The following is a 13250-nucleotide window of genomic DNA, read 5'->3' on the forward strand; positions in this document are numbered from 1 at the left end:
ATTAGTTTTTAGGGAGGGGGATATTAATTGTTTTCCTCTCGGAGGTACACTGTTCTCAGTCTTCTACTGTGTATTTTCTCACACGACATTATTTTTTCAGCCGAAATCTGATCCAAAGTGGAGCTAGCCTGCACTTGCATCATTTTCCATATATATATATATATATATATATATATATATATATATATATATATATATATATATATATATATATTTAAAGAAGGTTCTTTTCATTTTCCTTTATGCATATCTTGTGTTGTGCCTCTTTTTCCTAGTTGGGTTAATCTAGAAAATTATTTGATCATAGGAGGTACAACATGCACTACAACTACAATTCTACAAACTTGGTTCATATAAATACTTAATGGGTCTCAAATAAATAGCTGTAGGCTTTTGCACTTTCATCTGCAGACAATTGAACCCAATACGAATTTGGGGTAGGGCATAGGCCCAGGTTATGGGTTTGTTTAAAGTCTTTGGGGCACTCATTTTCAGCATTGTAGGTTGCTTGGCTCCATGACTTTAACTGTAAAAGGTGGCGGCGTGTGTGAGTGATAGTACTAAATAACAATTCACAGGTCATAGCCGCATATGTAGAAACTAGTAGGGAGTTAAAAAAAGAGAAGAACCTGCACCAATTCGAAGGGCTAGGAGATCCATTTGCCATCATGGCTATCTCTTGAAAATGTGTTAGATATCGACAAATCTACATTAAATAGAGAAAAAAAGTGAGGAAAAGTGGAAAACCAACAAAGCATTTGAAGTGAAATTTATTTATTTATTTAATCAGCATTCCAATATCTTAATATATTTTTTCCCATCAAGTCAATGTAAATAAACACTTGTATATGTGATATTTGAACAATTATCTGCCGTAGCCTCGAAGTCCCTTAGACTAACGTAAGAACAAATACCCACTTACATGTACTATTGTTGATTTTTTTTTTTTTTTACCGAAGATAAATGACGGCCCTTAATTATCAACTGTGGCAGAGATATATGGCTTTTTTTTTATATTAAAAACCAATTTTCCAATTGGGACATCTTTTAAAATGATATATCCGAAAGGAGCAAGTCATAACAGCATTACAACTTCTAAGTCGTAACAACACTTGTTACTTCAGCTAAAACTTTTTGTACGACTTTAAAGTCACAAATTTTTTTTCTGGTTGTACGAGTCGTAAAACTTTTTTTTAATTTTTTTAAGGTTTACAACTTTGAAGTTGTTCTTTATTTTTTTTTAATTTCTTAAGTTTTTTTTTTAAATTTACAATGTTTTACGCTATTTTTATTTCTTTTTTAATAAATATTTAAATATATAATAAATAATATTAACTTGACTTATTTATTAGTATATTTTTTATGATTTTATTTGATATGTTATTAATTTATTTTAATGTTTTATTATTTTAAATATGTTATATAATTTTAATATTGTTTTATTTAAATATTTTTTATTTAAAGTTTAAATAATCTATTAATAAAAATACATATAAAAAAGTAAAAAGAGATATTAAAAATTTGAAAGACTTTAATTTAAAATTTGATTATATTTAAATAAAAATTACATATATGTTAATTTGAACCACAATATTATCTTGATGATCACTAACATAATCAATTTTTATTTAATAAATATGTAATTTATGTTTAAATATAATCAATTTTTAAATTAAAGACTTTCAAATTTTTAATATCATCTTTTAATTTTTTTTATGTATTTTTATTAATAGATTATCTAAACTTTAAATAAAAAATATTTAAATGAAATAATATTAAAAATATATAACATGTTTTAAATAATAAAACATTAAAATAAATAACAACATATCAAATAAAATCATAAAAAATATACTAATAAATAAGTCAAGTTAATATTATTTATTATAAATTTAAATAATATTTTAATTATTTTTTTAAAAAAATAAAAAAGTGTATAAAAATTGTAAATTTAAAAAAAACTTAAAAATTAAAAAAATACCACTTCAAAGTTATAAACCTTACAAAAAATAAAAAAAGATTTTACTTTAAAGTCGTAAAACCAAAAAATTTTTTTTTTTATGATTTTAAAGTCATAAAAAAAGTTTTAATTAAAGTCATAAATAATTTTATGACTTCAGTTAAAAAAAAATAAAAAATCGTAACAAATGTTATGAATTCTAACTTAAAAGTCCTAACACCGGTTAGAATTTATTCTTTTTTGAATAATTTTTTAAAAGATTCTTCAATTAGGTAAAATTTTATTCCTTTTGTAAAACAGCCGAGATATATAGAAAGGAAACTAACTTGTTTCGAGATTTATATTATATATAAAGGTTTAGAAATAAAAATGTAAACAAGCGGATCCGTGGCGCAATGGTAGCGCGTCTGACTCCAGATCAGAAGGTTGCGTGTTCGATTCACGTCGGGTTCAATCCCCCTATCCGTCTGCTTTTTGGTTTCCGAATTTTCTATGATGGGCCTTTGCCTTTTTCGGATAAAAGTTTCAGTGTTGCACTACATTTTTGGTTTTTGGAATAGCATTAAGCTAAGGACTTTTTTGTGGGGATTGACCAAAAACTCAAAAGGACACTTTTGTGGGTCAATTGGGTTCAGTCCTTGGCCATTGTTAAATGAGAAATATACCCCCTTAATTAATTAAATGTATCTCCTTTTTTATATTATTTTTACTTAAACAACTTCATTCCTTACCTCCCTCTCATCCAAATATTAGAACAGTTCCTTCCCATTTTTTCCTCTTACACTTCTCTCACAAAAAATTATATTAATCCTCTTCACAAGAGAACAAGAACACAGAATTCAGCATACTTCACAAGAGATGCATCCGTTCCAATCTCCTCCAATATTTTCTCAATTCAAGACAAGAAAGAGTACAAACTGTTTTTTACAAGCCTACAAGAAAGAGATTATCCCTACCCTTACTTGACAAAGAAATAACACCCTACGCCGATATAATTGCAGCTCCTAAAAGAGGACTACCCAAATTGGCCTGACAGATAAAAACTGTCCATTAGCGGTCCAACCAGTACAAGTAAGTGCCATGCTTTGAGATTGCCACAGTAAATTATTCCCATGTCAGTGTGATGTAAATAAAATACCAGCCAGCGTAACACATCCCCTACCAAAATGGGTTAAATAAGCTCCCGCTTACTTAGGCTTCATAATGCCAATGTGTCACATTTTCTTGCAATTCAATTACCAACCAATTGGATGAGACATCCATCATCTTCAAATGAGGCAACGTGTGAACCAGAAACAAACTACAATGAAAATCTTTCTTTTCTTTTATTATCAATTACATTTTTGTTTTCTTAAGAGGAGGAACAATGGAATTTTCGGAGTATGATTGCGAGAGACCTGAGGAAAAAAAAAACCTTGAAGGAATTGTTTCTAACATTTAGATGAGAGGGATCGAGGATACCTTTGTTGGCCTTCTGGCTAAGATCAAGATCAGAGAGATTTTTGGGATAAATATGTATGCCTACGATCTAATTTATCGTGTTATCAGTTTTAGTAAATAATTATTCTTTATTTTATTATCATATTTATTATTTTATTAAATTGTTAATTTGATAAGTCCTTGATTAAAATGAGAAATTTGTTTGCTTGAATTTTGTATTCCAATAATTAATGTGAACTAATATTATAAAACAATTATATTAACTATTCTTTATTATTATTAGTGAGTTTTATTCTATGTGATCAAATTAAGTGAATTCATTAGATAACTAAATCAAATGATATAGACTTAAATGAGCAGATGTCAGTATTGACCCATTAGGGGATGAAGAGAACCTTGTTAAGTTAACACACTATAAAAATGATATGGTCTCTACTATATCGAGCCGTCACACATAGTTTCTTTTCTTCCCATCTGAAGAGAGTTAACAAGGTTCTATTGAGAAATAAAGAGGTTCTGATTGAGAAAGAATCATGAAATCACCGACTATGTTGTTAGCCGGTTATCCGTTGTCTCTACAACATTCCATAATTGACCCAAAGGAAGAGTGCATAAATCAGAAATTACCTATGGATTCAGGTTCTGGCTGCGTTTGTTTCATCAACAATCATTATGGATCCAAATATTCTCTTAAAACTCTTCTTGATAATTTAACGTGTAATGTATTCTTGGTGGTTATATTGATATTTTATAAGGATCCTTTAAAATTCCAACAAGTGGTATCATAGTCACCATTATTATTAGATTATTGGGATTTAAAGTTATTTGATTCTTATTATACTTTAATTGCTTTGTTTATATGAATCCTTTTTTTTTTTTGGAACAACACATATTAATCGTTAGTAAATTCAAATATTGTCATATTGGATATTTGGTTTGAATTTGAGTGTTTTTTTGGGCATCATGTTGGGGTTTATACACCGCTTCTGTTTATGTTAAATGTGATTATATATTGCTATATATTGGAGAAAGTAGTTTTTTATTCAAGATTTTCGAAAGAAAACTCATTACCGTGGATAAACACAATTGTACCTTTACACTTTTATGGGAACTACTGTAACTAGAAAATATTCATAAAGATGCCGTAAACTTCTTAAGTCATTATAAGTTAAGTAGAGAGAGTTTGACATTAATGTCATACTCTATGAAAGTAAAACGTTACTTCATGTTATCCAGACGTTAAGGAGTGTTGTTAATTACCTATCTTGATTAATATATTAATTTGATTAATATATTATCGGCTTAGTATTGAATCTACGAGGTCACACACAAATGAGTGTTCTAATCTTTGTTAAGGAAATTATTTTAATATTTGATGATCAATTAAATTAGAAAATTTAATGTGATCAAATGAAGAAACAATATTTTAAAATGGCTTAAAAGATAAGATAGTTGTTTCGATTTTATCACAAATTTATTATCTTTGGCGTGCTATAAATACAGCCCTAGGCTGCACGTTGAACATACCAATGATAACTTCTCTTTTCATTCAAAATTGTTGTTGGTGAATAGAGATTAGTCTCAATAAAAAATTTTACATGGTTCAAGAACTCATTAACAGGTACACATTTAATATGTCGTCCATTTAAATATAATTTTAGATGCAAAATAGGTCCCTTTTATTCCGCTGTGTTTTGAACACCTTTTTCCCCTCAAGAGACTGAGGGAGGTAAGGGGTAGAGTTATTTAAGTAAATTTAATAACAAAAAAAATAAAAAAAGGATGTACATTTTAATTAAGGGAGGTATGTTTAACAATTGTCTCATCATTTCGTCATGTTAGGATTATGATAACATATGGGATAACACCTTTGGATCATGTGGTGAGCATGACCCAATCCATCCCACCAACCCGACCTAGCCTGATGTTGCTTTAGACAAGTTTGGGTTTTAAAATTAGATCCGATGTATGTTGAGGACAGATTCAGATTATGCTTAGGGTTGTCCCAACTTGATTTTGTGTGCTATATTCTTTCAAAATATATAAGTTTTTGGCTTAAATATATTTTTGGTCTATGTAAGTTAGCACTTTCTTTTATTTTAGGTCCCTATAAGTTCATTTATTTTTAATTTTAGTCTCGTAAGTTTGCGATTTTTTCAATTTTGGTTGTTGTAAGTTCATTTTTCTAATTTTAGTCCCTATAAGTTTATGCTTTTACAATTGTAATCCCTATAAGATATTTTACTCATTTCTAGTCCTGTAAATTTGCATCCCAATTTTGGTTCCTATAAGTGCAAACTTTTGAATATTATAAATGAAAAAATTAGACTCTTTACTAAAATTAAAAAAAAAAACTTACAAGGACTAAAATGAATAAAAATTTACTAGGACCAAAATTGAAAAAACATCAACTTACATGACTAATATTAGAAAAATAAACTTTCAGGAACAAAAATAAAAAAAAATTTAATTTACCATAATCAAAAACATATTTAAATCTAAGTTTTCTTAAACAATTATAAATTAATAATAAAACATTTTGATAGAAGATACTATTTTGAATAACATGATGTTACATTTATAATTATATTAACTATTTTAAAAAACATTATAAAATATATCTTGATTTTAGTTTTATACTTCTTGTATTTTATGATTTAAATATATAATATTAAAATTGATAATATTATGTAAGAAAGATGAGTCGATCCGATTTTGTTTCAAATATTTCAGATCTTGATCATTTCGAATTTGGATTTAGATAAATGATCCGGTCTAAATTTGGATTTAGATAAGAATAAAGATAAACTCGTCTCTATTGATCTCTTGCTCTCCCTGATCTGGATCATACTTTTGGTCCTCATGGATTTGATGGATTTAAGTCTAGCTAATATCACTGTTTGTTTTTTCCACAAAAATTAAATAAATAAAAATAAAAATACTAATATGATTCATTAAAGGGGATATGTATGGTGAAATGTTAAACCAAGGAATATAGGTGAACTTCCAGCAGTAAAAAAAAAAAAAGTGAACTTCCAAAGAAGCATCAACGAGGAATCTCTACATATTGCTTGAAATGTATGAGTTGGATATTTTATTTTCTAAAATTTTAAAATACCTCTATTAATCTTCAATTTTGAAAATAAATCATTCATTTTAGTTACTTTTTATTTTATCGTCTTATTTTTGTTCATCTAATTTAAAAATACTTCACTTTAGTCCTTAAAGTATATTTTGGGGAGGTTTATAATTTCCATCAAATATTAATGGTAACCAAAGTGAAGTATTTCTAAATTAGAGGAAGACAACAAAAATTGGAAGGCTAAACCAAATTTGGAAAATTTTGAAGAGATCAAAAACATCTTTTTTGCAAGTATATGCAGAGAAATTTATCTAAGGTCGGCCTAAATCCTTTTTCATGATTCCATGTGGAAGATGATACAATATTTATGTACAGAGTGGTTCATTTGTTCTCTAGATCAACAAATCATATAAACTTTGCTTCAGCCTTCATGGTACTAACTAGGCACAATTAATTACTAGCATATACATTAACATATTAAACAAAACAGAGATCTCTGTAGATTTGAGCACCTGTTGTGCAAACCACATTACAGTTGAGGTTTAAAGAAATAGATCTCAGTTTGAGAGTTGAGTGGGAAAGGAAGGATCACATGAACGAGCAGTCCATAAAGAACTAAGAGTGCGAAGACGATGAAAGTATTCTCCCATAGCCAGCAAGCCTTTAGCAGCTTGCCCAGTCGTCAGGATCCGAGACATGTGAATCAGAGTTTGTTGCCTAAGGTGATCTGCCTGTGAAGAACAAAATAAATTCAAGTTATGTAATTTTGGTCTATCTATTAACTTTAACATTTAATATTTATAAAAGGTAATGAGAAATGCTAACCAATATCTTTAGAATATTGGTTAAGAAACTAAGGATATTTTTTCTTATTAGAATTTGCAAAATCACGTAATCATACTTTTTTATGTTTTCTATCATTTTCATAACAAATAGATTCTCCTTTTTTAGTTCTTTAACCAACGCTTTAAGAATATTGGTTTGCAAGATCTTTTATAAAAATATTAACCTGACACTCTATTTTGCACATTCATGTTAGCACATTCACATCAACATTTTTGTGAGCATTTCCATTAAGTATTGGATGGTCAAGTTAATAGATAAATCAAAAGTTTAAATATGTTTTTAGTTTATGTAAGTTAATATTTTTTATTTTTATAAGTTGGAGCTTTTTCAATTTTGGTCCCTGTAAATTTTTATTTTATTTTTTAATCCTTGTAAGTTTGTGTTTTTTTTAATTTTAGTTTCTTTAAAATTCTAATTTTTTCTTTCATAGTCCCACAAATTTGTATTTATAAGGACTAAAATTAACAGGATTAGAAATGAACAAAATATCATTCAGGGATTAAAATTAAAAAAAGTACAAATTTACATGAACTATATTTTAAAAAATAAGCTTAAAAGGACCAAAAATAAAAAAAATGCTAATATAAACTAAAAATATATTTAAGTTCAAATCAAAATCACACAGTTAAAATAGTGGGAAAAAAAAATGAAGGAACCAAATTCGATAAATGACAAAAATAAAAATATCAAAAGTGTAACTAACATAGATTTCCGCTATCCGATTCTCATGCAATCAAGATTTTAAATTGCAGTCACATTTTCATCGCAATTCTTGACATTGACAAAATTGCTGATAAATGTGGCAAATGTGACTACAAATTGCGGTTGAGATTAGTCATAAACTTTGAGGCAACGACCAAAATCGTGGTTGCAGACTGTTTTTTAAAACCATACTTGCAATTTTCAAAAGGCTTTTATGGACAGTAGACTACATAGAATGTCCCAACTTCCCCATAATATGACCGAGTAACAACAAACTCCAAAGTCCAAACAGATCCAAAATTTGATCTTATATTACCTGGTTTACAAAACCTTCTAGTGCTTCACCTTTGTCCATGGCAGCAGCCATCTCAAACCCGTAGTGTCCTACAACCAATGGATCTGATGGTATGTTGTGGACCAGACTCTGCTGGAGTTTGTCCAATCCTAGTGAAAGTGCATCTTCAGCTTGCTGAGATGAAAGCCGGAGGTTGCTAATGCTCACAATTTGTTGATCAGTCAAAGGCTCAAGTTGTGGTGCAATGATCTGAAAGAAAAGGTCAAGTAATTTTTACACGGTTATTGAGGTTCACATACGGGATACGACTTTTGTTTTTATCATTTTGAGGTTTGTACAATATTTTGTAACAAGAAACATGAATGTATTATGAAAATTCAGAAATAGTAACATATCCAGCAGAAAAGATGTTTATTTATAGTCCAGAACATAAGATAGAAAAGATATTTTCTCAAAAGCAACTAGATGCATCATATCAAAAGTATCCAATAACTCTAGTTATGCATAGAATCTGATATTCTTTTTTGGCTTCCTAAGCACTCTAATATGACTGAAATCTTCAAAAGTTCAAACTGAGACTTCAATTCAACCCTCACACTTCCACTTGGTAGATATACCACTCAATTATGAGTAGATACTTATTTTTCTATTATTTCTAAATCTTCAGGAATACTAAAGGGTAATCAAGAATTTAACAAACAATTGTTTTTCTTCAATATAATTGGTTTTGCAACATGAGAAAATAAGAAATATAATATGGAGCTCCCATTTTACACAATCAATGAACAGAAAAAAAAAAAAGTTGTTAGAATCAAATAGTAGTATGTGGATGTACATTTAGAAGCTGAGATGGACGGGATCCTCCAATCCAAAGAAAAAGGCGTTCCACTGATGCTTTCCATGCACCAGAGATTAAATAGAAGACATCAGCCTTTGCAGCTTCTGCTTTCATCCTGAAAAGATTTGAGTAGTGACTCAAGCAACTCTCAACAAGTAGATGAAGCTGCATTTCAGATGCTTGAGTTTGCAATGCATTTCTCAGTTCTTGATTCTGTCTATCTTGCTCTTCAATCCATTGTCCATATTCAAGTTCAAACAGAGTTATCCTTGCTTCACAAAGATGGACCATATTAAATAATGCCACATGCTATAAGCTCAATGCTTCATACACTGACAAAACTAATAGTTCTGTAATCACAAAATAAATGACATTTGATAATTCTATTAAAAGAGGTCTGTTAAGTGTTAACATTAGAATATTCATATCATGGAAGCAACTTGCAGCTCCACATGAAATGCTTGATTTTCTCATACTTGGATCACTTAGAAGAAATGTTGATAGAAACAGAATATTAATTGCAATATGCTAATTTCGGATACTAGAAGTGTCTACTAAGCAGTTTAAGAAATGAAGCTGCTAACAATCTGTTACATGGACACCAAATCAAGGAATACATCCTAAGGGCGATATATTCATACTTTAGCTTTAGCTTTGTGCACATGCCACCAATTTGACTTCTGAAAAAAGGATATTGAGAACTTATTTGGAAAAAAAAATGTGAAATTCAAGACTAAGAATAATCCCATAAGAGGGAAGGGCCATAATTGAGGCAATGGATGAGGCATACACAAACATGGGGCAAGATCAGCTCACACCCTTCTACCAAAATCTTTAGAGATCTTCCCTCAACATGTGGTTCAGAAAAAAAAAAAAAGTTATAGCTGTAAACTTCTTCCACCAGTGGTTGAAAACTTTACTCAAGTAATCTTAACTTGAATTAAAATAGACAAAAATGTTCATTGACTGCCGGATGTTGTTCTGTGTCATGGTAAAAATTGCATTGACTTGAAGCAAATCTGTATTTGATGCAGAGGCATACTAAGAATAATCGCATAAATACCTGATAAAAGTATCATTACATGATACAATGGAGGTATAAATTTGAGTCTAATACAGTAGCTTAAACATGAACATAAATATAAAACAAACTGCAACTGCATCTAAAAACACAAGAAAAAAGTAGTACACAAATAACTAGGAAAAGAAGAACATTTTGAGGAAGCTTAAAACTGAAATTATGAATTACAAACCTGGGTTAACTGTTGCGGATGATCCCATATAACTGACATCTAGTGCACGGCGTATGTACATACCCTGCAAGTAGACATTTTAGTATGTGATTAAAGACAATACACTAAAATAAAAGGCATAAATAAGGATGATGATTTTCAGTTAGGATCACCTGCTTTCTTGCTTTCTCAATCTCCAACTCCAATTGCATGAGCTTCACACGGCTTGTTTCTAATTGTTGAACATAAGCCTATGAATTACATAAGTAAGAATCAGATTATAAACACCGGCCACCTTCCTATAAATTCAGTTTTTACAACCTTCTTCCGCAGCCGACATTTCCGAGCAGCCTCACGATTTTGAGCTTGACGTCTTAGTGCCTACAAACAAATATTCATTAACTACAACGTTAGAGACTCAAATAAAAAGCATTAATGTTTGATATCAGATCTCCAAAGCATTAATTTCAATTTCTTATTAAGGTATAAAATATAAATATGTGAAGGAAATCAACATGTTCCCTTCCAAGTTATTTACAATGATTAAAATGAAGCATGGGAAAGATGATCAGGAAATACTTAAAAGAAATATATAGTGATGAAATTTCATCACCTTAGTATCAGCTTTGTCGTTAGTCTCTTGATCATCTCCAGAAGGTTCCCTTGATTCGTGAGGAGTACATTCAGACTGGACAAATAAAATTCAAAAGACTGTTATTAACAAGTTTTCCCATAAAACAATGCCAACTCACTAACAAAAGGGAAATTCCTACATTCTTACCTTGTTCCGCATGCTAGGCTTAATCATCAACATTTGGGGAGCAATTGAGTTCAAGCTTCCATCAATTTTAAAGCTGTCCCCCCACATGTTCACTTGATGGAATGGATCATATATACCCATCCTTTTCGTGAGGACTAGTTGAGTTGATGAAGAGTTCATATACTATAAATCATGCAAAAAGGAAATTCATATCTCAAATTGGAGATTCAATGCAATGTAGGCAAGGTAAAATGGGAAATTTTAGACTTGGTCTCGTTTAATATAACTGGCAATTGATTGGAAAACTGTAATCTGGGTTTGCTGGAAATTGAATGAAACCTCAACCTCAGAAACAGCAAGATTGAGAAGTTTTCACATGGTTTATGTTCTGTTATTTCAAGGATTGTCCAAAGGATATAACTATTTAAATACTAATGAAAATAAACCATGTTTGATGCATGCCACTTATAAGAAAAATTTAACATGATAAACGAACTTCAATCAAAAGGAAGGAGCTGATTTAGTATCACTCCATTAACTCAGAAGCTTGATTACTCCTCACGCAACCCTATCCGAAAAATCAATTGCAAAAACGAAAAGAGAGGACTTATTGAATAATTGTATCAGTAGTTCTATCCTATAATTGTAACACAGAATCCAATATAAACGACAACTTTCAAGTTAGGTAAGTTGAAATGGGAACTGAACCTGGCCAATACATACACAGCTAATATTACTATTAGTCCAAGACAGACCCAAATGAAATGAATCCCCCAGAAATTTTATATATACACACTACCATTGTTTTCCTGTATGCCAACAAACTATGAAAAGCAAAGCACTAACTGAAGAAAACATATGAAAATTTAATTCTAAAATAAACGAAGTATTATTTTCTGAGTATAATAACACAATTGTATTTTCTCTACAGGGTTTAAGAAACTTTACTTTGATGTGTCAACTTATTAATGTAAAGTTGTTATGTTTCCACTCTGAGAGAAACACTAGGGTCTAGGAAAACTCAGCGGTGCATTAAAAATCCAAAGGGAAAAAACAGAGAGGAAGCTACCAAGTTCACAGCTTTTCTTATTCAGTTGATAGTGATCTTTGACACTTTGACTAACATGAGTTGTGAAGATATTACTTCTACTTTCAAGCTTTTTGTACTATAAATAATTGATTTTCTGAAGCATACAGCATTAAGGTCCTACTCAGAATCAAATTAAATTAATAGTATATTAGGATGAGAAGAAAAAAAAAATACAGATAACAAAATATTATTATTTTTTATTTCATTGAAGAGAAAATGAAAAGAAAAATAGCTTTTAGAATCTTTTTCTTTTATTTTTTTGTCCATTCAATTTTTAAAATTTTATCTTCCTCAATTTTTTTTTTCTCTATACCAATCAGAGGTAAAGTATCTCACTTCATAAAATTAACTCATTTTAATTCAAGGACGAATCTGTCCTTGCATTATATCTTACTATATAGGACTCAAACTCATAAACTTAACTTATGTAATTGGATCTCTTCTCTCATTTAATATTATAATTTATTTAAAAATAATAATTACTAAATTGGATAAATATATTAAAAATAAAAAAATATAAAAAGTTAAAAGTTAGAAGTTACTGTTTTATAAAGCATTAAAAATTATTAAAAAAAATTATTTACTAAACAATCAAACAAACTTTTTAGTTAATAAAAAACTTAAAAGTTAATTAAAATATCTTGTTGAATAGAGTCATATTATAATTTGACACACTTTATTTTTAATATTAAAAAAATAATTATAAATTACCATTTATATAAACATTAATTTATTGAGAATATACCATTTATCATTAATAAATAGTAATTAAATTGAATCCACCACCACTAAGAATGGTACTCACTAGGAAGTAAATCACCAAAAATAGAAATTGAATCGTTCTTCTCACATATACAAGTATAGAGAATCCAAACAATGAATCATATATATATATATATATATATATATATATATATATATATATATATATGATGAAATATTATTGAGGACCTTATCATGTTAGGTTATGAAAGTAGCTAATTAATTTGTTTAACTAAAGTGATA

General features: G+C 29.1%; 1 protein-coding gene and 1 non-coding gene across 7 annotated transcripts; one reads left to right on the forward strand and one right to left on the reverse strand.

The window, feature by feature from the left end:
* The first annotated feature begins 2341 nt into the window (after nucleotides 1-2341).
* Nucleotides 2342-2413, forward strand: TRNAW-CCA (transfer RNA tryptophan (anticodon CCA)). Its single transcript has one exon. It is a non-coding gene; the product is annotated as a tRNA-Trp (tRNA).
* A 4375-nt stretch (nucleotides 2414-6788) lies between these two features.
* TGA21 (bZIP transcription factor) lies at nucleotides 6789-12351 on the reverse strand. 6 transcript variants are annotated; one of them, XM_006596250.4, is made up of 9 exons: nucleotides 12225-12351; nucleotides 11177-11338; nucleotides 11009-11083; nucleotides 10717-10776; nucleotides 10569-10646; nucleotides 10417-10480; nucleotides 9161-9435; nucleotides 8347-8574; nucleotides 6789-7213 (listed from the first exon to the last, which is right to left on the reverse strand). In XM_006596250.4, the coding sequence occupies exons 2-9, from the start codon at nucleotides 11333-11335 to the stop codon at nucleotides 7040-7042; spliced, it is 1113 nt and encodes a 370-aa protein (XP_006596313.1). In that variant the 5' UTR covers nucleotides 11336-11338; nucleotides 12225-12351; the 3' UTR covers nucleotides 6789-7039. The 6 variants fall into 6 exon arrangements, with proteins under 6 accessions (XP_006596313.1, XP_006596312.1, XP_003544776.1 ...); XM_006596249.3 differs by having other exon boundaries at nucleotides 12104-12242; XM_003544728.5 differs by lacking the exon at nucleotides 12225-12351 and adding an exon at nucleotides 11864-11995.
* Between the last annotated feature and the right edge of the window lie 899 nt (nucleotides 12352-13250).

Source organism: Glycine max, chromosome 14, assembly GCF_000004515.6.
Source record: "Glycine max cultivar Williams 82 chromosome 14, Glycine_max_v4.0, whole genome shotgun sequence".
In the NCBI taxonomy this organism is placed as follows: Eukaryota; Viridiplantae; Streptophyta; class Magnoliopsida; order Fabales; family Fabaceae; genus Glycine; species Glycine max.